This window comes from Microcaecilia unicolor, chromosome 10 (assembly GCF_901765095.1).
Source record: "Microcaecilia unicolor chromosome 10, aMicUni1.1, whole genome shotgun sequence".
Lineage (NCBI taxonomy): Eukaryota > Metazoa > Chordata > Amphibia > Gymnophiona > Siphonopidae > Microcaecilia > Microcaecilia unicolor.
Window position 1 is genome coordinate 92,224,347 of NC_044040.1, and position 24,203 is coordinate 92,248,549.

Here is a 24,203-nt window from a genome sequence, read left to right on the forward strand (position 1 = left end):
ATTGGCTGACCTATCAAATTATTCAAATTCGGACAGACAGGTTGCCATGTACTATATCAACAAGCAGGGGGGCACCGGATCTCGCCCCCCTGTGTCGAGAAGCCGGCCAGATGTGGCTTTGGGCAGGCCAGCATGGCATGCTTCTCCAATCCACGTATCTGGCAGGCGTAAACAGCAGTCTGGCTGACAGATTGAGCAGGATAATGCAACCTCCCAAGTGGTTGCTCAACTCGGGCGTCGTACGCAAGATCTTCCGAGAGTGGGGCACCCCCTCGGTGGATCTTTTTTGCCACTCAGTCCAATCACAAGGTCCCTCAGTTCTGTTCCAGAATTCAGGCCCACGGCAGACTAGCATCGGATGCCTTTCTCCTGTATTGGAGGAAGGGCCTTCTGTATGTGTATCCTCCGATACCTCTGGTGGGGAAGACTTTGCAAGATGGTGGGACCATGATTCTGATTGCGCCCTTTTGGCCGCATCAGATTTGGTTCCCTCTTCTTGTGGAGTTGTCCTCCGAAGAACCGTGGAGTTTGGAGTGTTTTCCAACCCTCATCACTCAGAACGAGGGGGCGCTTCTGCATCCTAACCTCTAGTCTCTGGCTCTCACGGCCTGGATGTTGAGGTCGTAGACTTCGCCTCCTTGGGTCTTTCTGAGGTTGTCTCCCGAGTCTTGCTTCCAGGAAAGATTCCACGAAGAGGAGTTACTTTTTCAAATGGAGGAGGTCTGGTGTGGTAGCAAGGCCCTAGATCCTCGCTCTTGTCCTACACAGATCCTGCTTGAATACCTTCTACACTTATCGGAGTCTGGTCTCAAGACCAACTCTGTAAGAGTTTATCTTAGTGCAATTAGTGATTTTCATTATCGTGTAGAGGGTAAGCCTATCTCTGGACAGCCTTTAGTTGTTCGCTTCATGAGAGGTTTGCTTTTGTCAAAGCCCCCTGTCAAACCTCCACCAGTGTCATGGGATCTCAATGTCGTCCTCACCCAGCTGATGAAACCTCCTTTTGAGCCACTGGATTCCTGCCATCTGAAGTATTTGACCTGGAAGGTCATTTTCTTGGTGGTTGTTACTTCAGCTCGTAGAGTCAGTGAGCTTCAAGCCTTGGTAGCCCATGCTCCCTATACTAAATTTCATCATATCAGAGTAGTCCTCTGCACGTACCCTAAGTTCTTGTTGAAGGTGGTGTCGGAGTTCCATCTGAACCAGTCAATTGTCTTGCCAGCATTTTTTCCCCCGTCCTCATACCCGCCCTGCTGAACGTCAGTTGCATACATTGGACTGCAAGAGAGCATTGGCCTTCTATGTGGAGCAGACAAGCCCCTTCAGACAGTCCGCCCAAAGGGAGTTGCTGTTGGGAAATGCACCATTTCCAGTTGGCTTGCAGATTGCATTTCCTTCACTTATGCCCAGGCTGGGCTGACTCTTGAGGGTCATGTCACGGCTCATAGTGTTCGAGCCATGGCGGTGTAAGTGGCTCACTTGAAGTCAGCCACTATAGAAGAGATTTGCAAGGCTGCGACGTGGTCTTCGATCCACACGTTCACATCTCATTACTGCCTTCAGTAGGATACCTGACACAACAGGTTGGTTTGGGCAGTCGGTGCTGCAGAATCTGTTTGGGGTTTAGAATTCAACTCCACCCCCCCTAGGCCCATTTTTGGTCTGTTCCAGGCTGCACTGTCAGATGTTTCTTCGTACATAAGTACATAAGTAGTGCCATACTGGGAAAGACCAAAAGTCCATCTAGCCCAGCATCCTGTCACCGACAGTGGCCAATCCAGGTCAAGGGCACCTGGCACGCTCCCCAAACGTAAAAACATTCCAGACAAGTTATACCTAAAAATGCGGAATTTTTCCAAGTCCATTTAATAGCGGTCTATGGACTTGTCCTTTAGGAATCTATCTAACCCCTTTTTAAACTCCGTCAAGCTAACCGCCCGTACCACGTTCTCCGGCAACGAATTCCAGAGTCTAATTACACGTTGGGTGAAGAAAAATTTTCTCCGATTCGTTTTAAATTTACCACACTGTAGCTTCAACTCATGCCCTCTAGTCCTAGTATTTTTGGATAGCGTGAACAGTCGCTTCACATCCACCCGATCCATTCCACTCATTATTTTATACACTTCTATCATATCTCCCCTCAGCCGTCTCTTCTCCAAGCTGAAAAGCCCTAGCCTTCTCAGCCTCTCTTCATAGGAAAGTCGTCCCATCCCCACTATCATTTTCGTCGCCCTTCGCTGTACCTTTTCCAATTCTACTATATCTTTTTTGAGATACGGAGACCAGTACTGAACACAATACTCCAGGTGCGGTCGCACCATGGAGCGATACAACGGCATTATAACATCCGCACACCTGGACTCCATACCCTTCCTAATAACACCCAACATTCTATTCGCTTTCCTAGCCGCAGCAGCACACTGAACAGAAGGTTTCAGCGTATCATCGACGACGACACCCAGATCCCTTTCTTGATCCGTAACTCCTAACGCGGAACCTTGCAAGACGTAGCTATAATTCGGGTTCTTCTTACCCACATGCATCACTTTGCACTTGTCAACATTGAACTTCATCTGCCACTTGCACGCCCATTCTCCCAGTCTCGCAAGGTCCTCCTGTAATCGTTCACATTCCTCCTGCGACTTGATGACCCTGAATAATTTTGTGTCATCGGCGAATTTAATTACCTCACTAGTTATTCCCATCTCTAGGTCATTTATAAATACATTAAAAAGCAACGGACCCAGCACAGACCCCTGCGGGACCCCACTAACTACCCTCCTCCACTGAGAATACTGGCCACGCAATCCTACTCTCTGCTTCCTATCTTTCAACCAGTTCTTAATCCATAATAATACCCTACCTCCGATTCCATGACTCTGCAATTTCTTCAGGAGTCTTTCGTGCGGCACTTTGTCAAACGCCTTCTGAAAATCCAGATATACAATATCAACCGGCTCCCCATTGTCCACATGTTTGCTTACCCCCTCAAAAAAATGCATTAGATTGTTATGTCCTCACCATTGCGAGGCCCAATTGACCTTTCTTTGTTGTTTTGAGTGAGTCTGGGGGCTTGGGATACCCCAGTCGTGAGAACAAGCAGTCTGCTTGTCCTCGGAGAATACCTGCTACAGGTATGTATCTTCATTTTCTTGCTGTACACCGCCTTGAGTGAATTCCTTCAAAAAGGCAGTAAATCCTAATAAATATTACTAACAATATATGTACATAAATATTGCCATACTGGGACAGAGCAAAGGTCCATCAAGCCCAGCATCCTGTTTCCAACAGTGGCCATTCATTATTTTATACACCTGTATCATATCTCCAAGCTGAAGAGCCCTAGCCGCTTTAGCCTTTCCTCATAGGGAAGTCGTCCCATCCCCTTTATCATTTTTGTCGCCCGTCTCTGCATCTTTTCTAATTCCACTATATCTTTTTTTGAGATGCGGTGCCCAGAATTGAACACAATATTCGAGGTGTGGTTGCACCATGGAGCAATAACAAAAGCATTATAACGTCTTCATTTTTGTTTTTCATTCCTTTCCTAATAATACCTAACATTCTATTTGTTTTCTTAGCCGCCGCAGCACACTGAGCAGAAGGTTTCAAAGTATCATTAACAATGACACCGAGATCCCTTTCTTGGTCAATGACTCCTAACATGGAACCTCGCATGACGTAGCTATAATTTGGGTTCCTCTTTCCCACATGCATCACTTTGCACTTGCTCACATTAAACATCATCTGCTATTTAGGCGCCCAGTCTCGTAATTTTTCCTAATCGTCTTGCGATTCAACAACTTTGAATAACTTTGTGTCGTCAGCAAATTTAATTACCTCACTAGTTCTGCAAGTTCATTTATCAATATTATCACTGCTCTGGGATGAATACCATCCAGTCCTGGTTATTTGCGACTCTTCAGTTTTTCAAATTGCCCTATTACATCTTCTTTGTTTACAGAGGTTTGATTGAGTTTCTCTGACTCGTCAGCTTTGAATACCATTTGTGGCACAGGAGGCGAGTCCGTTTCAATTGAAAGGAAACTCTGGAACGAGGGGACAAAGAATGAAGGGGAAAGGGGATAGACTCAGAAGTAACCTGAGGAAATACTTCTTCACGGAAAGGGTGGTGAATTCATGAAATGGCCTCCCGGTGGAAGTCGTGGAGAGGAAAACAGTATCTGAGTTCAAGAGAGCTTAGGGAGAAGTACATAGGATCTCTAAAGGAGTGATAGGGAGAGTAAATGGCATGGATGGGTAGACTGGTTAGGCTATATGGTCTTTATCTGCCTACATTTTTCTATGTTTGTATGTTTCTCCTGATCCAATAAATTGAAACTGTGAACAGTTAGAGAATTATCAGCAATTGAATTTTCATATGGATCAACTTAACATTTCAGGTCTAGGAAAACTCATTAGTGGCAGTGTAAATAGCATTTGTCTGGTATTAACTCCCTTTTTTCTTTCATTCTTCTGCAGAGTTGATTCTTGTTCAAATGAAAATGGTGAGCTGCGGAAGAAAGTGGAAATCCTGGAGAATTCGAACAGGTGAGAGGTTTGGGACAAGATTTCAAAATCATTACCTGAGTCTTTCTAAAATTTCTACTGTCCCAGGGAGAGAAAGTTTCACAGTAAGGATCTCCAGAAATCTCTCTTCACTTGGTTTTTACATTTCTCAGTACCTGTTTCTTTTAATAAATGTGATGTTAAGTGTTAGTGTTGTGTCAAAATGGCAGAGGTTTATAATCAAACAAACCACACAAGGTGGAGGAACAGGAACACCACTACAAAAAGTCACAGAAAGAAAACAAGGAGTAGGGGATCTGATGGAACTTTCAACACAGGTTGACGATAAAGAAAGTCCTTTATTATGGATCAGTAATCACAAGGGCTTGTCTTAGTTCAACTCTACTCGACTTGACACGGTGCTGTTTTTCGGCGTTTCTGCCTGCATCAGGAATCTGTTGTTGCATATGTGGGTGGTAAAATCTTCTAAACCAAGACCGTGGTCAAACCACTTTTACCCAAAGATATATATATATAGTGGTACCAAAAATGTCATTATGTATACCTTCGGGTAAAAGTGGTTTGACCGCCTCCATTGCATGCAAATCTCTCAAATGAATATTCATTGTGGTATCCTGAAAACCTGACTGGCTGAGGTTCCTCCAAGATGAGGTTTGGGAACCACTGGGTTATTGGACAGAAAACAGAATGTAGGGTTAAATGGTCATTTCTCTCAATGGAGGAGGTTAGTTAGTGGAATGCTGCAGGGATCTGTACTGGGACTGGTGCATTTAACATATAAATGATCTGGAAATTGGAATGACAAATGAGGTGATTAAATTTGCAGATAACACAAAACTATTCAAGGTTGTTAAACACATGCGGACTGTGAAAAATTGCAGGAAGGCCTTAGGAAACTAGAAGACTAGGCATCCAAATGGCAGATTAAATTTAATGTGGACAAATGCAAAATGATGCACATTGAAAAGAATAATCCGATTCATAGTTACCTGATGCTAGGGTCCACCTTGGGGTCCCCACCCAAGAAAAAGATCTAGGAGGAGTCCTAGAAAATACGCTGAAATTTTCTGTCCAGTGTGCGGTGGTGGCCAAAAAAGCAAACAGGATGCTAAGAATTATTAGAAAAGGGATAGTAAATAAGACCGGGAATACTTTAATTCCTCTGTATTTTCCATGGTGCTGCCTCATCTTGAGTATTGCGTTCAGTTTTGGTCGTCAAATCTCAAAAAAGAGCGGAGGAAGTGATGTCACTGCTGTTGGATGGCGCATAATTGTGAAGCTCCGCGGGAGCACAAGAGAAATAAGGGGTGAACTCATGGAAATAGTGTGAGCCATTCTCTCTACTAAAAGGATTACATCACTAATGATTATGGCAGCAAGAAAAAAGCTAGCGAAATATAAATTTGCGGTGGAACCGGCAGTAAAAGCGAGCAGAATGTGCCCGGCACTGTCCTCACGAGGAGCCAAAATGGCGCCGGAAGACACGGAATCAGAAAATGATCCCGAGGAGCAGAGCGCAAGAGAAGAAGCTATCGGAAAGAGCGAAATAGTACTCTGGTTCAAGGAGCTCAAATCTGAAATGATAAATACCAGAAAGAGTATACAAGCAACAGTCACTGAACTTCGGGAAGAAGTGAAAGATATTGGAAATAGAGTGACTGAAACGGAGGAGAGAGTCGAGACCATGGCAGAAGAGCTGCAGGGACTGCACAAGAATATTACTAAGGAAAGGCAACTGAGGGTAGACTTGAAACAGCAGGTCGAAGATCTTGAGAATCGATCCAGGCGATGTAACCTGCGATTCAAAGGCATCCCAGAGGAAGAGCAGTATAAGGATGCAAAGCAAACGGCACAAGAACTTAATGAATTTATTCTTCGCCAAGGGTTGGAGACACAAGAGTCGCAGGAACAGACCAGAATAAAGATCGATAGAGCATATCGAAGTCTGGGACCGCAGCGAGGGGAAAACCCCAGGGACATAATTGTATGTTTTCACGAGTTCCAGGTCAAAGAGTCTGTTTGGCGGAAAGCTCGAGCACTGGGCGAGATTACTTGGAGGAGCGCAAAGATACAGGTCATTCAAGAGTAGGCGAGGAGCACCTTGCAAAACCGGAGGGAATATAAGGAAATTACGCTTTACCTGCAAAAAATGAGATTACTCTATCGGTGGGTTTACCCGAAAGGGATACTGGTGACTGTTGGCAGTAAATCCCAGAAACTACAGCAGCTGGATGGAGCGTGGAAAATTTTGGCGGTAATGGGCTGCACAGATTTACCTAAGGTACAGACACCGATCCCGAAGTCAAGCATGGAGGGGGTCTCAAAGAGGAACAGCGGTTGGTCTCAATCGCGAGGCGATCGGCGAAACAACAGACTCTCCATGGAGAATGCTGGGCCAGAGGAGGAGGGGAATACTTGAAAAGAGACATTGCCGAAGGACTTAGGCTAGCAGCTTTGAAATGTTGTAAAGGTGGTTCTCCGAGGACAAGCAGGCTGCTTGTTCTCACTGATGGGTGACGTCCACGGCAGCCCCTCCAATCGGAAACTTCACTAGCAAAGTCCTTTGCTAGCCCTCGCGCGCCCGCGCGCACCGCGCATGCGCGGCCGTCTTCCCGCCCGAAACCGGCTCGAGCCGGCCAGTCTTCTTTTGTCCGCACTCGGTACGGTCGTGTTTTCGCCGTGTCGAGCCCCGGAAAGTCGACCTCGCGCGTCCAATTTGTTTTGAGCGTGTTTTTTTCCTTCGGGAAAGCTAGGCCTCTTTTCGGCCTCGGTCGAGATTTTTTCTCCCTCTAAATTTGGTGCTTCAAATTTCGCCATTTCGGCTTTTGATTTCGCCGGCGTGATTTTTCCGCCCATGACATCGAAGCCTTCCAGCGGCTTCAAGAAGTGCACCCAGTGCGCCCGGGTTATCTCGCTCACTGATCGACACTCGTCGTGTCTTCAGTGTCTGGGGGCCGAGCACCGCCCTCAGAACTGCAGTCTGTGTTCCCTGCTTCAAAGGCGGACTCAGGTAGCGAGACTAGCCCAGTGGAACGTGTTGTTCTCGGGCTCTTCGTCGGCATCGGCACCGGGATCTTCGAGTGCATCGATGTCGTCAGCGTCCAGACCATCTTCCTCGGCCGCCCCTGCATCGAGTGCATCGAGGCATCGGGCCTCTGCATCGGCGCCGAGACATCGGATAGCTGCATCGACGTCGGTGGTACCAGGACCTCGTCTGCTGATGTCGTCGGACGGTGGTGCATCGGGTGGAGTGCAGGTGAGGGCTGTCCATTCCCCTGCTGGTGGCGGTGAGCCCTCGGGTGGGTCTCCTCCTACCCTGAGGGCTCCTGCGGTACAGCCCCCCCGAGATCGACCTTCTTCAGTCTCGGCCCCGAGGAAGCGACGGATGGATTCGACGTCCTCCTCGTCGGTGCCGGGGAGCTCCGGTGACATGCTTCGGAAGAAATCGAAGAAGCATCGACACCGGTCTCCTCCCCGTGTCGGCACCGAGAGCTCTGGGTCGCCGAGGGAGTCGGCACCCAGCAGGCATCGGCACCGAGAGGACCGCTCACCCTCTGTTCAGGAGGTGTCGATGCGCTCCGCTCTGGACAGCCCGGAACAGCCTCCACGCCCGGAACAGGTACTGACGTCGACGCCTGCATCGACCTCTCAGCCTTTCTCTGCAGCCACTCTAAACGAGAGCCTCCGGGCCGTTCTCCCAGAGATTCTGGGAGAGCTGTTGCGCCCTACCCCTCCGGTACCGGCGGTGCTTGCGCCACCGGTACCGTCGAGCGTGGCGCCGGCTGGCCCATCGCCCAGGTTGAGGTCCCCGACGTCGGTACCGCGTGCGGTGCCGACCGCGGCCACCTCCCAGGAAGGCTCCCCGACTACGTCGGCGGAGGGAGCTTCGCCGATGCGGGCGAGGGAGTCTACCTCTCGACGCCCCCATCGTGGACGGGGTTCCACGGAGTCGAGCAGGGCGAGGTTGCAGACACAGGTCCATGAGCTTGTGTCTGACACCGAGGGTGAGGCCTCGTGGGAGGAAGAGGAAGATCCCAGATATTTCTCTGACGAGGAGTCTGCGGGTCTTCCGTCTGATCCCACTCCCTCTCCTGAGAGACAGCTTTCTCCTCCCGAGAGTCTGTCTTTTGCCTCCTTTGTCCGGGAGATGTCTACGGCCATCCCCTTCCCGGTGGTTGTGGAGGACGAGCCCAGGGCTGAAATGTTTGAGCTCCTGGACTATCCTTCTCCACCTAAGGAAGCGTCCACTGTTCCCTTGCACCATGTCCTGAAGAAGACATTGCTTGCGAACTGGACCAAGCCATTAACTAATCCCCACATTCCCAAGAAGATCGAGTCCCAGTACCGGATCCATGGGGACCCAGAGCTGATGCGCACTCAGTTGCCTCATGACTCTGGAGTTGTGGATTTGGCCCTAAAGAAGGCTAAGAGTTCTAGGGAACATGCTTCGGCGCCCCCGGGCAAGGACGCTAGAACCTTAGACTCCTTTGGGAGGAAGGCCTACCATTCCTCTATGCTCGTGTCCAAGATCCAGTCTTACCAGCTCTACACGAGCATACACATGCGGAACAATGTGCGACAGTTGGCGGGCTTGGTTGATGCTCTTCCCCCTGAGCAAGCCAAGCCTTTTCAGGAGGTGGTCAGGCAGCTGAAGGCGTGCAGAAAATTCCTGGCCAGAGGAGTTTATGACACTTTTGATGTTGCGTCCAGGGCCGCTGCTCAAGGTGTGGTGATGCGCAGGCTCTCATGGCTGCGTGCCGCCGACCTGGAGAATAGAATCCAGCAGCGGATTGCGGACTCGCCTTGCCGTGCGGATAACATTTTCGGCGAAAAAGTCGAACAGGTGGTAGAGTCTCTCCACCAGCGGGACACCGCATTCGACAAGTTCGCCCGCCGGCAGCCTTCAGCTTCTACCTCTACAGGTAGACGATTTTTCGGGGGAAGGAAGACTGTTCCCTATACTTCTGGCAAGCGTAGGTACAATCCTCCTTCCCGACAGCCTGCGGCCCAGGCTAAGCCCCAGCGCGCTCGCTCTCGTCAGCAGCGTGCGAATCAGCAAGGCCCCGCGGCTCCCCAGCAAAAGCAAGGGGCGAGCTTTTGACTGGCTCCAGCAGAGCATGGCCGACATCCAAGTGTCAGTGCCGGGCGACCTGCCTGTCGGAGGGAGGTTGAAAGCTTTTCACCAAAGGTGGCCTCTCATAACCTCCGATCAGTGGGTTCTCCAAATAGTCCGGCAAGGATACACCCTCAATTTGGCCTCACAACCTCCAAATTGTCCACCGGGAGCTCAGTCCTACAGCTTCCAGCACAAGCAGGTACTTGCAGAGGAACTCTCCGCCCTTCTCAGCACCAATGCGGTCGAGCCCGTGCCATCCGGGCAAGAAGGGCTGGGATTCTATTCCAGGTACTTCCTTGTGGAAAAGAAAACAGGGGGGATGCGTCCCATCCTAGACCTAAGGGCCCTGAACAAATATCTCGTAAAAGAAAAGTTCAGGATGCTTTCCCTGGGCACCCTTCTCCCCATGATTCAGCAGAACGACTGGCTATGCTCTCTGGACTTGAAGGATGCCTACACACACATCCCGATACTGCCAGCTCACAGACAGTATCTGCGATTTCAGCTGGGCACACGCCACTTCCAGTACTGTGTGCTACCCTTTGGGCTCGCCTCTGCGCCCAGGGTGTTCACAAAGTGCCTAGCTGTGGTAGCAGCGGCGCTTCGCAGGCTGGGGGTGCACGTGTTCCCATATCTCGACGATTGGCTGGTGAAGAACACATCCGAGGCAGGAGCCCTGCAGTCCATGCAGATGACTATTCGCCTCCTGGAGCTACTGGGGTTTGTGATAAATTACCCAAAGTCCCATCTTCTCCCAGTGCAGAAACTCGAATTCATCGGAGCCCTGCTGGATTCTCGGACGGCTCGCGCCTATCTCCCAGAGGCGAGGGCCAACAACTTGTTGTCCCTCGTCTCGCGGGTGCGAGCGTCCCAGCAGATCACAGCTCGGCAGATGTTGAGATTGCTGGGCCACATGGCCTCCACAGTTCATGTGACTCCCATGGCCCGCCTTCACATGAGATCTGCTCAATGGACCCTAGCCTCCCAGTGGTATCAGGCCGCTGGGGGTCTAGAGGACGTGATCCACCTGTCCACGAGTTTTCTCGAATCCCTGTATTGGTGGACGATTTGTTCCAATTTGACTCTGGGACGTCCCTTCCAAATTCCTCAGCCACAAAAAGTGCTGACCACGGATGCGTCTCTCCTGGGATGGGGAGCTCATGTCGATGGGCTTCACACCCAAGGAAGGTGGTCCCTCCAAGAAAGCGATCTACAGATCAACCTTCTGGAGTTGCGAGCGATCTGGAACGCTCTGAAGGCTTTCAGAGATCGGCTGTCCCACCAAATTATCCAAATTCAGACAGACAATCAGGTTGCCATGTACTATGTCAACAAGCAGGGGGGCACCGGATCTCGCCCCCTGTGTCAGGAAGCCGTCAGCATGTGGCTCTGGGCTCGCCGTCAAGGCATGGTGCTCCAAGCCACATATCTGGCAGGCGTAAACAACAGTCTGGCCGACAGGTTGAGCAGGATTATGCAACCTCACGAGTGGTCGCTCAATTCCCGTGTAGTGCGACAGATCTTCCAGGCGTGGGGCACCCCCCTGGTGGATCTCTTCGCATCTCAAGTGAACCACAAGGTCCCTCAGTTCTGTTCCAGGCTTCAGGCCCACGGCAGACTGGCGTCGGATGCCTTCCTCCTGGATTGGGGGGAGGGCCTCCTGTATGCTTATCCTCCCATCCCTCTGGTGGGGAAGACTTTGTTGAAACTCAAGCAAGACCGAGGCACCATGATTCTGATTGCTCCTTTTTGGCCGCGTCAGATCTGGTTCCCCCTTCTTCTGGAGTTATCCTCCGAAGAACCGTGGAGATTGGAGTGTTTTCCGACCCTCATCACGCAGGACGAAGGGGCTCTTCTGCATCCCAACCTCCAGTCCCTGGCTCTCACGGCCTGGATGTTGAGGGCGTAGACTTTGCCTCTTTGGGTCTGCCAGAGGGTGTCTCCCGCATCTTGCTTGCTTCCAGGAAAGACTCCACCAAGAGAAGTTACTTCTTTCATTGGAGGAGGTTTGCCGTCTGGTGTGACAGCAAGGCCCTAGATCCTCGCTCTTGTCCTACACAGACCCTGCTTGAATACCTTCTGCACTTGTCTGAGTCTGGTCTGAAGACCAACTCCGTAAGAGTTCACCTTAGTGCAATCAGTGCATACCATTACCAAGTGGAAGGTAAGCCGATCTCAGGACAGCCTTTAGTTGTTCGCTTCATGAGAGGTTTGCTTTTGTCAAAGCCCCCTGTCAAGCCTCCTACAGTGTCATGGGATCTCAATGTCGTTCTCACCCAGCTGATGAAACCTCCTTTTGAGCCACTGGATTCATGCCATCCGAAGTACTTGACCTGGAAGGTCATTTTCTTGGTGGCAGTTACTTCGGCTCGTAGAGTCAGTGAGCTTCAGGCCCTGGTAGCCCAGGCCCCTTACACTAAATTTCATCACAACAGAGTAGTCCTCCGCACTCACCCTAAGTTCCTGCCAAAGGTCGTGTCGGAGTTCCATCTGAACCAGTCAATTGTCTTGCCAACATTCTTTCCCCGTCCTCATTCCTGCCCTGCTGAACGTCAGCTGCACACATTGGACTGCAAGAGAGCATTGGCCTTCTACCTGGAGCGGACACAGCCCCACAGACAGTCCGCCCAATTGTTTGTTTCTTTTGATCCCAATAGGAGGGGAGTGGCTGTAGGGAAACGCACCATATCCAATTGGCTAGCAGATTGCATTTCCTTCACTTACGCCCAGGCGGGGCTGGCTCTTGAGGGTCATGTCACGGCTCATAATGTTAGAGCCATGGCTGCGTCGGTAGCCCACTTGAAGTCAGCCTCCATTGAAGAAATTTGCAAAGCTGCGACGTGGGCTTCTGTCCACACATTCACATCCCATTACTGCCTGCAGCAGGATACCCGACGCGACAGTCGGTTCGGGCAGTCAGTTCTTCAGAACCTGTTTGGGCTTTAGGATCCAACTCCACCCCCCGAGGGCCCTGTTTGTTCTGTTCCAGGCTACACTCTCAGTTAGTTGGTAAATTTTTTAGGTCAATCTCAGTTATGGCCTCGCCGTTGCGAGGCCCAATTGACCAATGTTGTTGTTTTGAGTGAGCCTGGGGGCTAGGGATACCCCATCAGTGAGAACAAGCAGCCTGCTTGTCCTCGGAGAAAGCGAATGCTACATACCTGTAGAAGGTATTCTCCGAGGACAGCAGGCTGATTGTTCTCACCAACCCGCCCGCCTCCCCTTTGGAGTTGTGTCTTCCCTTGAAGTGTATTGTCTTGCTACATACTGGACTGGCCGGCTCGAGCCGGTTTCGGGCGGGAAGACGGCCGCGCATGCGCGGTGCGCGCGGGCGCGCGAGGGCTAGCAAAGGACTTTGCTAGTGAAGTTTCCGATTGGAGGGGCTGCCGTGGACGTCACCCATCAGTGAGAACAATCAGCCTGCTGTCCTCGGAGAATACCTTCTACAGGTATGTAGCATTCGCTCTATGTTTTATACATATCCTATTGGTTTGTTATTCTATATGAGTGATTGTAAGGAGGAATGATTGGCGGGACAGAGACCAGGGGGAATGGCACCCGGGGTACACAGAGGGGAAAGAGGCCCCAGCGGAACGACACTTCCTTAGGGAAATAACTGGCAGCAAAGAATCACAGCCAGATGTGGGGACGTACAGGGGGGAAGAGAGCGGGGAAGGGGAAGCACGGGTGGGGCTAAAAGTGGGGTCATGGAATGTGAACGGCTTAAACACGCCTGGAAAAAGAAGTGTAATATTTAGAGAGATTTATAAAATGAAATGGGACATGGTAATGCTACAGGAGACACACGTTTAAAAGAAGAATGCAAGGGTGTTACAATATAAAAATCTGGGCACAAGTTATGTATTGGCGGATCCTGGGGGGGAAGGGGGGATTGGCAATATATATCAAGGAGAGGGTTCATTTTTTACAAGAGCAAGTATACATGGAAAATCAGGGCAGATGTCTTGCAGTCAGAGGGAAGATAAATAACCACCCAATTACGTTTGTGAATGTATATGCACCCAATGAGGGACAGGGGGCTTTTTTTGAAGATCTGCGGCTGGAATTGACTCAGTTTGTGGTAGGGAAAGTGATAATTGGGGGGGGGGGGGGGGGCGGATTTCAATTTGACGACAACAGACTTAGATTACTCCAAAGGGAAACCAGGGGGTGGGCAGGCGAGTAAGGCAAAGCTTTTACGGCTGGCTAAAGAATTGGATTTAATTGACATTTGGAGGATGCAGCATCCTGGACAAAAAAACATACTCCTCCTTTTCGCATGCACAGCAAACATACACGCGGTTAGATGTAATATGGGGTTTCCGCAATTTTGGGGGGGAGGTACAAGATTCAGATATAGGTAACATACACGCATCAGACCACGCCCCTATGTGGATATCTCTGAGAGGTCTTGGGGGGGGGGGGGAAGAGCAGTACATTTTGGAGACTGAATGAATCATTACTTGATGAGGAAAAGGCCTGTGAAGAACTTAGGGCAGTGATACAGGACTACTTGTTTCATAATGATAGGGGGGATGTCTCAGATGGGGTGTTATGGGACACTAAAGGTGGTGATCAGAGAACACCTGATAAAGAAGGGAGGGCAACGGAAATGAGAGAGACGAGCACGAATTAGGAGTGAGGCAGAGACTGGCAACATTAGAGGACCAACACCAGAGTAGCGGAGGATCCAGCATATTTCAGGAGCTTAAGGCCTGTAGAATAGAGTTGCAACAAATACAGCTTAAGCAGATGGAATTCATAGAAAATTGGTTAAACAAAAGTTCTTTGAATTTAGTAACACAACTAGTAGAATGCTGTCACGTAGCTTGCGCCGACGACAAGTGGGTAACACTATCACGAAATTAAAGGGAGCAGGGGATTGGATGCTACATCTGGACAGCAAGATTAGGGAACGTTTTGCCCAATATTATTCAGCTCTGTATTCCAAAGAAACAACTGTGCCTAATTCAGAGATACAGAGATTTTTATCTGGGTCCGCCTCAGAAAATTGACGTAAGCTCAAAGAGATCGGTTAGATAGACCCATTACACTGGATGAGGTAGAGGGGGTAATAAAGGGTTTGAAGGGGGGCAAATCATCGGGACTAGACGGATATACGGCCAAATTTTATAAGTTGTTGGGGACGGTTCTAGGGCCACTATTGTTGAGGGTAGGCAATGAATGTTTTAAATTAGGGAAGCTACCAATAAGCATGCATATGGCAGGGATATCGGTCATTCCAAAGCCGGGGCAAGACCCAACAGTTTGTGGCTCTTACAGACCAATATCCCTAATAAATGTGGATATAAAAATTTTGGCTAAAGTAATGGCGGAGAGGATAAATATACGTTTTTACCCCAAATAATTCACGAGGATCTATCAGGTTTCATTTCCCAAAGATAGGTGGCTGATAATAGTAGAAGATCATTGAATGTAATTTGGGGAGCACAGCAACAAGGAGAGGCATTCGCCCTACTTACAACTGATGCTGAAAAGGCATTTGACAGGGTGGAATGGAATTACCTATGGGAAGTGCTGGAGACAATGGGATTTGGCCCTGGTATTTTGCGATGGTTGAATGGACTATATGCCACTCCGGTGGCAAGGATAAAAGTAAATCGGGGATATTCGGAACAAGTAGACATTCAGAGGGGTACTAGGCAGGGGTGCCCTCTCTCACCACTGCTATTTGCCATTGTGATTGAACCATTAGCGTAAAAGATTAAAGAAACACTGCAAATAAAGGGGTTGCAGATGGGAGAGAGAGAACACAAAATAGCATTGTTTGCAGACGACGTCCTTTTTTATATAAAAGACCCAACGGAAACGTTACCAAATATATGTAAAGAGCTTAAAGTGTTTGGGGAGATATCCTGCTTCAAAGTTAATTATGGTAAGTCAGAAGTATTGGGGATAACGATACCCAGTCTTGAACTGGAGGCAGCGTTACATAGCTTCTCTTTTAAAAAGGCGAAGACCAGTTTTAGATACCTGGGTATACAGCTTCCCCGGGATCTAACACAACTGTATGGGCTTAATTATGTTCCACTGTTTAGGGAGCTTCGGAAGGATTTGAGTCGATGGAAAAATGGATTGCTCTCATGGTGGGACAGAATAGCAGTGGTCAAAATGAATATAGTACCTAGGCTGCTGTTCCTCTTCCAGACCCTCCCGGTGGGTATCCCTGCCGGTGAACTGAATAGAATGCAATCAGATATATCAAGGTTCACTTGGGGGGGGGGGGGGGGGGGGGAAACAGGCTAGGATATCGAAAAAGATTATGTGGGGAGGGGTGGATCAGGGAGGGAGAAGATTACCGAGGTATTACCAAGCAGCACAATTAAAACAGGTTGCGGAATGGAGTAAGGGGAAGAATTCACAGGTGGCAGTCCTAGAACAAAATTTTGAAGCACAGTGCAATTTAGAGAGGGGCTTGTGGGCATCCAGACCCATGTACAATTCCAATCGTAGGACTGAGAATCCTTTTATAGTTCACTTAGAAAGATTGTGGGACACAATGAAACGCAAATTAAGGGGAGGTAGAGGAACATCTACATTGGCACACATTACACAAGAATCTGAGTTCCCAGCGGGGCAAGAGGGGGGTATATTCAAGGAGTGGAATAGAAAAAGTCTACGGAAGTTCCGTGATCTTATGTCCGATGGGAAAATGAAAGAGTTTGGGAAGTTACAGAGGAAGTTTAAGCTTTTAGAGACAAATGATTATGCATATTTACAGGTTCGGAATTACATAAGAGGGCAGGGGTGGCTCCAGACTGATCCGCGAGAAAAAGGAGTGCTCGAAAATATGTGGGAGTCCCTGGAAGTAGGGGGGAGGGGTATCTCAAAAAGTATCAGAGGGGAACCTTTGACCAAGTTAAAATATATGAATGCGTGGGAACAAGATTTGAATAGTGTAATGAGTGAGAAAGAATGGGAACGGATGTGCTTGGAAGTTAAAAAAGCATCAGTGTGTGTTTTAATAAAAGAAAATGCATATAAGGTACTAAGTAGATGGTACTATACACTGGACAGAGTGAAACTTATGTACCCGAGTGCATCGAACCAATGCTGGAGGTGTGGAGTGGAAATAAGTAAATTTTTTCATATATGGTGGACCTGTCCGATTTTACAGACATTTTGGAAAGAAGTAACTTGCTACTTGACATTAATTTTGGACACTCAGTTTCCTACAGAGCCGAAATGGTGCTTGCTCAGATGGGGAAATAAGAGGCCAGAAGTGGCAGAGGCGAATTAAAAGACTGTGCCTGGCGGCAGCCAAGATGGAGATAGCCATATATTGGAAATGCAGTGCTTGGCCTACCATCACCGATTGGAAACTGAGACTTCAGGTTTTGGTGGACTTGTTAAAACTGACAGATCGTAGAGGTGGAAGATATAAATCAGACGCGACAGAGTGGATACATCTAGAACGGGTGTGGAACAATACAAATGATGTATAGGGGAGACAGCCATGAGGTTGAAGGGGGAGGGAAGGGGGGACAGGGGAGGAGGGAGAAAATGACAAAGTATTTGAATATTTGTTGAATACAGGTAGATTTGAATGTGAGAGTTCTGTGGCCAGGAGCTACTGTTATGTGTATTAGACTACTGTTGATTTATTGAATAAAATTTTTTTTTTCAAATTAAAAAAAAAAATCTCAAAAAAGATATAGTGCAATTAGAAAAGGCTCAAAGAAGAGTGACCAAAATGATAAAGGGGTTGGACCTCCTCTCATATGAGGAAAGACTAAAGAGATTAGGGCTCTTCAGCTTGGAAAAGAGATGGCCAAGGGGAGATATTGATTGAGGTCTACAAAATCTTGAGCAGTGTAGAACGAGTAGAAGTGCATTGATTTTTTTACTCTTTCTCAAAGTACAAAGTCTAGGGGACACTCAATGAAGTTACATGAAAATACTTTTAAAACAAATAGGAGGAAATATTTTTTCATTCAGTGTGAATAGTTAAGCTCTGGAACTCTTTGCTGGAGGATGTAGTAACAGTGGTTAGCATATCTGGGTTAAAAAAAAAGGTTTGAACAAGTTCATGGAGGAAACGTCCATAGTCTGCTATTGAGACAGACATAGGGAAGCCACTGCTTGCCTTGCTTGCTATTATTTGGTTTTCTGCCAGGTACTTGTTACCTGGATTGGACACTGTTCGGAAGAGGCTACAGGGCTAGATGAACCATTGGTCTTACCCAGTATTTAGTCCCTTTGTGTTTTCTGATGACATACAGTTGCTTTACTAAACCAGTGCCATTTACCTAGATGCTTCCCTCACTCTCTGCTTAATGCAGGTGGCTGACTCTCCTTTAACTTTATGGTTTTAAATCCCTCTAAATGTCAGGTGTTTGGGACCACAGGTCAATCCTCTGCCCCTACTCTGTCACCCCCTCTACTGGATAAAGAGATTGGTCATTGTTAAGGATGACACTTGGTGGAGGATTTCAAGCCCATTATACAGAGTTCCAACCTGAAAGGAAAATGGATCTGAATACTGTGTGCAATTCTGTTCGTCACATCTCAAAAAAGATATAGTGGAAGTAGAAAAGGTACTGAGAAGGGCAACAAAACAAATTCCCTATGAATAAAAGCTAGAGCAACTAGGGCTCTTCAGGTTGAAGAAGAGACAGTTGAGGGGGAAATATGATAAAATACTGAGTGTCTCCCATCTCTCCAAAATGCAGTCATTTGATTGCTCTGCCACACCTATTGTTACGACCACACATCACCATTACTTCAAAAATATCACTGGCTTCCAATTCATCAGCGCATTCTCTTTAAACTATTGGTCCTTACGTACAAACCCTTATAAACTCGGTCTCCCCGACTACTTGTTTTCCCTTACTATTCCTTATTCACCGGCCCATCTCCTCTGTTTACTTAACGACCATCGTTTGATATTACCTGGTGCAAAATCTGCCCAGTTAGAGTCCACTTGCCATCGTGCTTTCTTTTTTTTTGCAGCTCCCTATCAGTGGAATTCCTTCCTGCCAGACATTCGTGCTGAGACTTCTTTTAAAACATTCAAAGCAAAACTTAAGGCATGGCTTTGCTAAAGCTTTTGACATAGTATGATGTTTTGACAAACTGTTCTTTTATTTCTGTTTGTTCTCTTTTACTAGTTCTATTTTCCCTCTGTGATTTCTGTTCTATCCACTGTCCTATTGAATTCTGTAGTTCATTTTCCTTGAAATTTTTAATTGTATTGTAAACCGCCAAGAACTACCAGTCAGTAATGGCAGTATAGTAAACCTCAATAAACCATAAACAATGGGTAGATGTAAATCGCTTGTTTACTTTTTCAAAAAATATTAAGACTAGGGGACGTACGATGAAGCTACTAAATAGTACATTTAAAACAAACCGGAGAAAATATTTCTTCACTTAATGTGTAATTAAACTCTATTTCATTGCTAGAGAATGTGGTAAAAGCAGTTAGCTTAGCAGGGTTTAAAAAAGGTTTGGATAATTTCATAAAAGAAAAGTCATAAGTTATTATTAAGATGGCAAAATCAGCTGCTTATTTCTAGGATAAGCAACTTAAAATCTGTTTTACTGGTTTGGGATCTTGCCATGTACTTCTAACCTGTATTAGTCACAGTTGGAAACAGAATGGAGTGGAGGAGTGGCCTAGTGGTTAGGGTGGTGGACTTTGGTCCTGGGGAACTGAGGAACTGAGTTCGATTCCCACTTCAGGTACAGGCAGTTCCTTGTGACTCTGGGCAAGTCACTTAACCCTCCATTGCCCCATGTAAGCCGCATTGAGCCTGCCATGAGTGGGAAAGCATGGGGTACAAATGTAACAAAAAAAAAATACTGGGCTTGATGGATCTTTGGTCTGTGCCAGTATGGCAACGCTTATGTTCTTATGTCTCAACTCTAAATGAGTGATCAGACAGAAAAGAGCGAAACCAATCGAGGACTGAGAGCTGGTTGAGAAGAATAAGGGCAACAAGGTCAAAGAAGAGTACATATCTAAAGAAACTAGTAGAGCATACTTGGAAGTGAAGGCATGCAAAATCTTGACTCTGGCGAATGCCAATAAACAGGACTTTTGTTAGCGGCCATATCAGACAAGTGGAGAACCCTTTGGGTTATGTCCATCAACTAGCAGATGGAGACTGAGACAGAGAAACAGTGGTTCTGTGCAATTTGCCCCTTAAGGATACCATATAGCCTTAAAACCACCCAGTATTTTCTTTGTCTGCAGTTGATTTTGATGGTACACAGTGCAGGCCCTGAACTAAATGGCCTGGAGGCACCCCTGAGTCAACTAAACTGGTTTCAGTAAGGTTTAACTTCAGTTACAGGAAATGTGAGGTTTTAGGGAATATTGTGCTTGTGCCAGGTCCCTTCCCTTGTACTCCCAATTTTACCCCTGGTGGGGGGGGGGGGGGGGGGGGGGGGAGGAGGGAAGTTTTTAGCCTGGGAGCTGCCTGAAGGAGGTATATGATCTGCAGCATCAGAACATGCACTTGACTACATCTGCATAGAATTTATTAGCACAGAGCTACCAGTTTTTTCTCACCATTTTCAAGCAAGATGTGGTCAAGGAGGAAGTGATGTCACTGACTGGGATGGCAGCATAAACGTGGAGCTCCGTCAGAGCTGTTGTTTAATCGATTATATCCCGTTGATTTGCCGACTCCTCGAAGTCCCAGATAAAAGGGGAAGGCTCCTTGTGCTATGCCGCCGAAAAAGAGCTTGGAGAAGTTCCGTTTTACGACGGTGCAGAGCGAGAACACGAAGGTGAGCATGGCGGGGTCTGAACCTAGGGAGAGCAAGAGATGGCACGGATTCCCTCAGAGGCGGAGGAAGAACGCCCCGCGGATGCTGTGGCAGAGAACAGCGAGATAACTACATCGGATGTTGTGGGGTGGTTCCAGGACCTGAAGGTGGATTTGGCAGGGGTCTGGAAAGATGTGCAGAACGCCCTGAAAGATATTAGGGCGGAAATTCGGGAACTCTGTGCACGTGTCGATGAGGTGGAGGAGGGGATGGTGACTATCAAATCGGGTATGGGACATTTTATTTGATTAACTGAGGACAGTTTACAGATAAGGGGGAATTTAGGGTGTGAGCTGTATAGGGAGTTTGAAGGGGAGAGGGGAGGAGGGGCAAGAGTCTCCGAAAAGGATGGGGGTGGTGGATGCATTTTGAATGGCTGTGAAGGAGGGAGGAGGGGAGGATAAGATGGATGGGACGATGGGTGTCAGTCCTGTAATTTGTGGGATGGGGGGGGGTGGAAGTGGAAGGAAGTCTGGTAGGAGTGCAGAGATGAATGAGTGTGGTGGTAAGTGGGAGAGAAGAGCTGGAGGGTGGTTAGGGGATAGATCAAGTAGGATTTGTGCCTCCGGAGGAGTGGGGTTGTTCCTCGAGGGATGGCTGATCAAATGACACAGAGATCAGCACAAGGGAGGGGGAGGGATGGGGGGAGGGGAGAGACATTGTTGGTGGGTTCTTGGAATGTAAATGGGCTCAATAATCAAGGGAAGTGGAGTAGAATCTTTAAGGAACTGAGTAGATTGAAGTGGGATGTGACGTTATTGCAGGAAATGTATTTGAGACCAAGAGACGCGTATATGTTGCGTCGTAGGCCTTTCTCCGAGGACAAGCAGGCTGCTTGTTCTCACAACTGGGTTGACGTCCATGGCAGCCCCCACCAACCGGAACAAAACTTTGCGGGCGGTCCCGCACGCAGGGTACGCACACCGCGCATGCGCGGCCGTCTTCCCGCCCGTGCGCGACCGTTCCCGCTCAGTTTTTTCTTTTCCGCGCTGGAGAGAGCCGCGTTTGTCTCTCTCTGTCAGCCTCGGAAACCGGATCGCGCTTTCGCCGCGAGATTCTCTTCGTTGTGTTTTCTTTACTTCTCTGTTTTATTTTGTTAAAAAAAAAAAAAAAACGAGAAGAACTTGTTTTCCCTCGTCTTTTTAGCGGGGGCATCTCATTGCGGCCTTGTGGCCGCGCGGTCGATTTATTTTTCAAGGTGTGAATTTTACCGCCACCATTGACGACTTTGACTTTGCTGACGCGATTTTTCCGTCGATGTCCTCGAAGGTCCCGAGTGGATTTAAGAAGTGTGGTCGGTGCGGCCGGCATATCTCGCAGACCGACACTCACGCTTGGTGCCTCCAGTGCCTCGGGCCGGAGCACGATACCAAGACGTGCACCTTGTGTGTCGGTTTACGAAAACGGACACAGGTGGCGAGGCAAGTTCTACGGGACCGTCTTTTTGGAACTTGCGCCAGCCCCTCGACATCGACTTCGACGGCATCGGTATCGACGGCCGGGTCTTCGGTACCGGTACCGATGTCCACGAAATCGGCACCGACCCCAGGAGTACAGGTCCCGTCGGCCCGCCGGTCTTCCGGAGAAGGCAGGGGTGAGCGGCCGCGTGGGCACTCGGCCCCGGTCACTCCCTCTACCCAGGGCCCTCGGGACCGAACCCTGTCGGACCCGATCCCTCGAGGCCGAGGGGGATCTACCTCCTCCTCTTCGGTACCGCCGAGCGCCGATGACGGGCACCGAAAAAAGACAAAGAAGCACCGTCATCGGTCGCCCACGGCGCATATGGCTCCTGGCTCCAGAGACGATTCGACGCCGAGGAAGCGGCAGCGCCGAGAGGAGCGGTCCCCCTCTGTAGTAGAGGTATCGTCACGTCAGGGTGCCAGCACTTTGGTGCCGTCTCCTGGACCCGAACAGCTTCCGGCACCGACACCTCTACCGGCCCCCTCGCCTTTCCCGACAGCGGGTCTGGACGAGTGCCTCCGAGCCATCCTTCCGGGGATCCTGGAAGGGCTGATGCGCCAGACTGTGCCGGCGCCGGGGGTGCTTGTGCCCTCTGCACCGTTGATGGAGGCGCTGGCGTGCTCTAGCCCGGTGCCGAGGCCTTCGGCGCCGGTCTCGACCGCCACGCAGGTGGAGTCCCCGTCGACGTCGATGGAGAGAGCTTCATCCCCGCCGGCGCGGGAGTCCACCGCTCGACGACGCCACCGAGGCCTCGGTGCCTTGAAGTCGAGCCGGGCCCGGTTGAGGACTGAGCTACAGGAGCTCATGTCCGACACCGAGGAAGAGGCCTCGTGGGGGGAGGAGGAGGACCCCAGATATTTCTCCTCAGAGGAGTCTGTGGGCCTTCCCTCCGACCCCACTCCTTCACCAGAGAGAAAGCTCTCGCCACCTGAGAGCCTCTCTTTTGCCTCCTTCGTCAGGGATATGTCGATTTGCATTCCCTTCCCCATGGTCTCTGTGGATGAGCCGAGGGCTGAGATGCTCGAGGTCCTCGACTATCCATCACCACCTAGAGAGTCCTCCACGGTGCCGTTGCACAATGTCCTCAAAGAGACACTGCTTCGGAACTGGTTGAGACCATTAGCTAATCCCACCATCCCCAAGAAAGCGGAGTCCCAATACAGGATCCACTCGGACCCAGAGTTAATGCAGCCCCAACTGCCTTATGACTCGGCGGTCGTGGACTCTGCTCTCAAGAGGGCACGGAGTTCGAGGGATACCGCCTCGGCGCCCCCGGGGCGGGAGTCTCGCACTCTGGACTCGTTTGGGAGGAAGGCCTACCAATCTTCAATGCTCGTGACCCGCATCCAGTCCTACCAGCTCTACACGAGCATACACATGCGGAATAATGTGAAGCAACTGGCGGACCTGGTCGATAAGCTCCCCCCCGGAGCAGTCCAGGCCTTTTCAGGAGGTGGTCAGGCAGCTGAAGGCGTGCAGAAAGTTCCTGTCCAGGGGTATATATGACACCTGTGATGTGGCATCTCGTGCTGCGGCCCAAGGTATAGTGATGCGTAGGCTCTCATGGCTGCGTGCCTCTGACCTGGACAACCGCACCCAGCAGAGGCTGGCTGATGTCCCTTGCCGGGGGGATAATATTTTTGGTGAGAAAGTCGAGCAGTTGGTGGATCAACTACATCAGCGGGAAACCGCCCTCGACAAACTCTCCCACCGGGCGCCTTCAGCATCCTCCTCAGCAGGTGGACATTTTTCCTGGGCCAGGCAGGCTGCGCCCTACGCCTACAACAAGCATAGGTACACCCAGCCGGCCCGAAGGCCTCATCAGGCACAGGGACAGCCCCAGCGCGCTCGTTCCCGTCAACAGCGTGCGCTTAAGCAGCCCCCTGCGCCTCCACAGCAAAAGCCGGGGACGGGCTTTTGACTGAATCCATGGGAAAATTGCCGCCATCAAAGTGTCCGTGCCGGACGATCTGCCAGTTGGGGGGAGGTTAAAACTTTTTCACCAAAGGTGGCCTCTTATAACCTCCGACCAGTGGGTTCTCCAAATAGTGCGGTGCGGATACGCCCTGAATTTGGCCTCCCCTCCACCAAATTGTCCTCCGGGAGCCCAATCCTTCAGCTCCCATCACAAGCAGGTACTTGCAGAGGAACTCTCCGCCCTTCTCAGCGCCAATACGGTCGAGCCCGTGCCACCCGGGCACGAAGGGCAGGGATTCTATTCCAGGTACTTCCTTGTGGAAAAGAAGAGAGGGGGATGCGCCCCATCCTAGACCCGAGAGGCCTGAACAAATACCTG

At 49.5% G+C, this 24,203-nt stretch overlaps 1 protein-coding gene across 2 annotated transcripts in view; it reads left to right on the forward strand.

Annotated features, from left to right (window-relative positions):
- CREB3L2 (cAMP responsive element binding protein 3 like 2) overlaps positions 1-24,203 on the forward strand; it is a 395,423-nt gene that overhangs the window by 240,517 nt on the left and 130,703 nt on the right. For both annotated transcript variants that reach the window (XM_030215916.1, XM_030215917.1), the window contains exon 8: positions 4,486-4,554. In XM_030215916.1, coding sequence (XP_030071776.1) covers positions 4,486-4,554 — 69 coding nt within the window. The remainder of the gene's footprint in view (positions 1-4,485; positions 4,555-24,203) is intronic.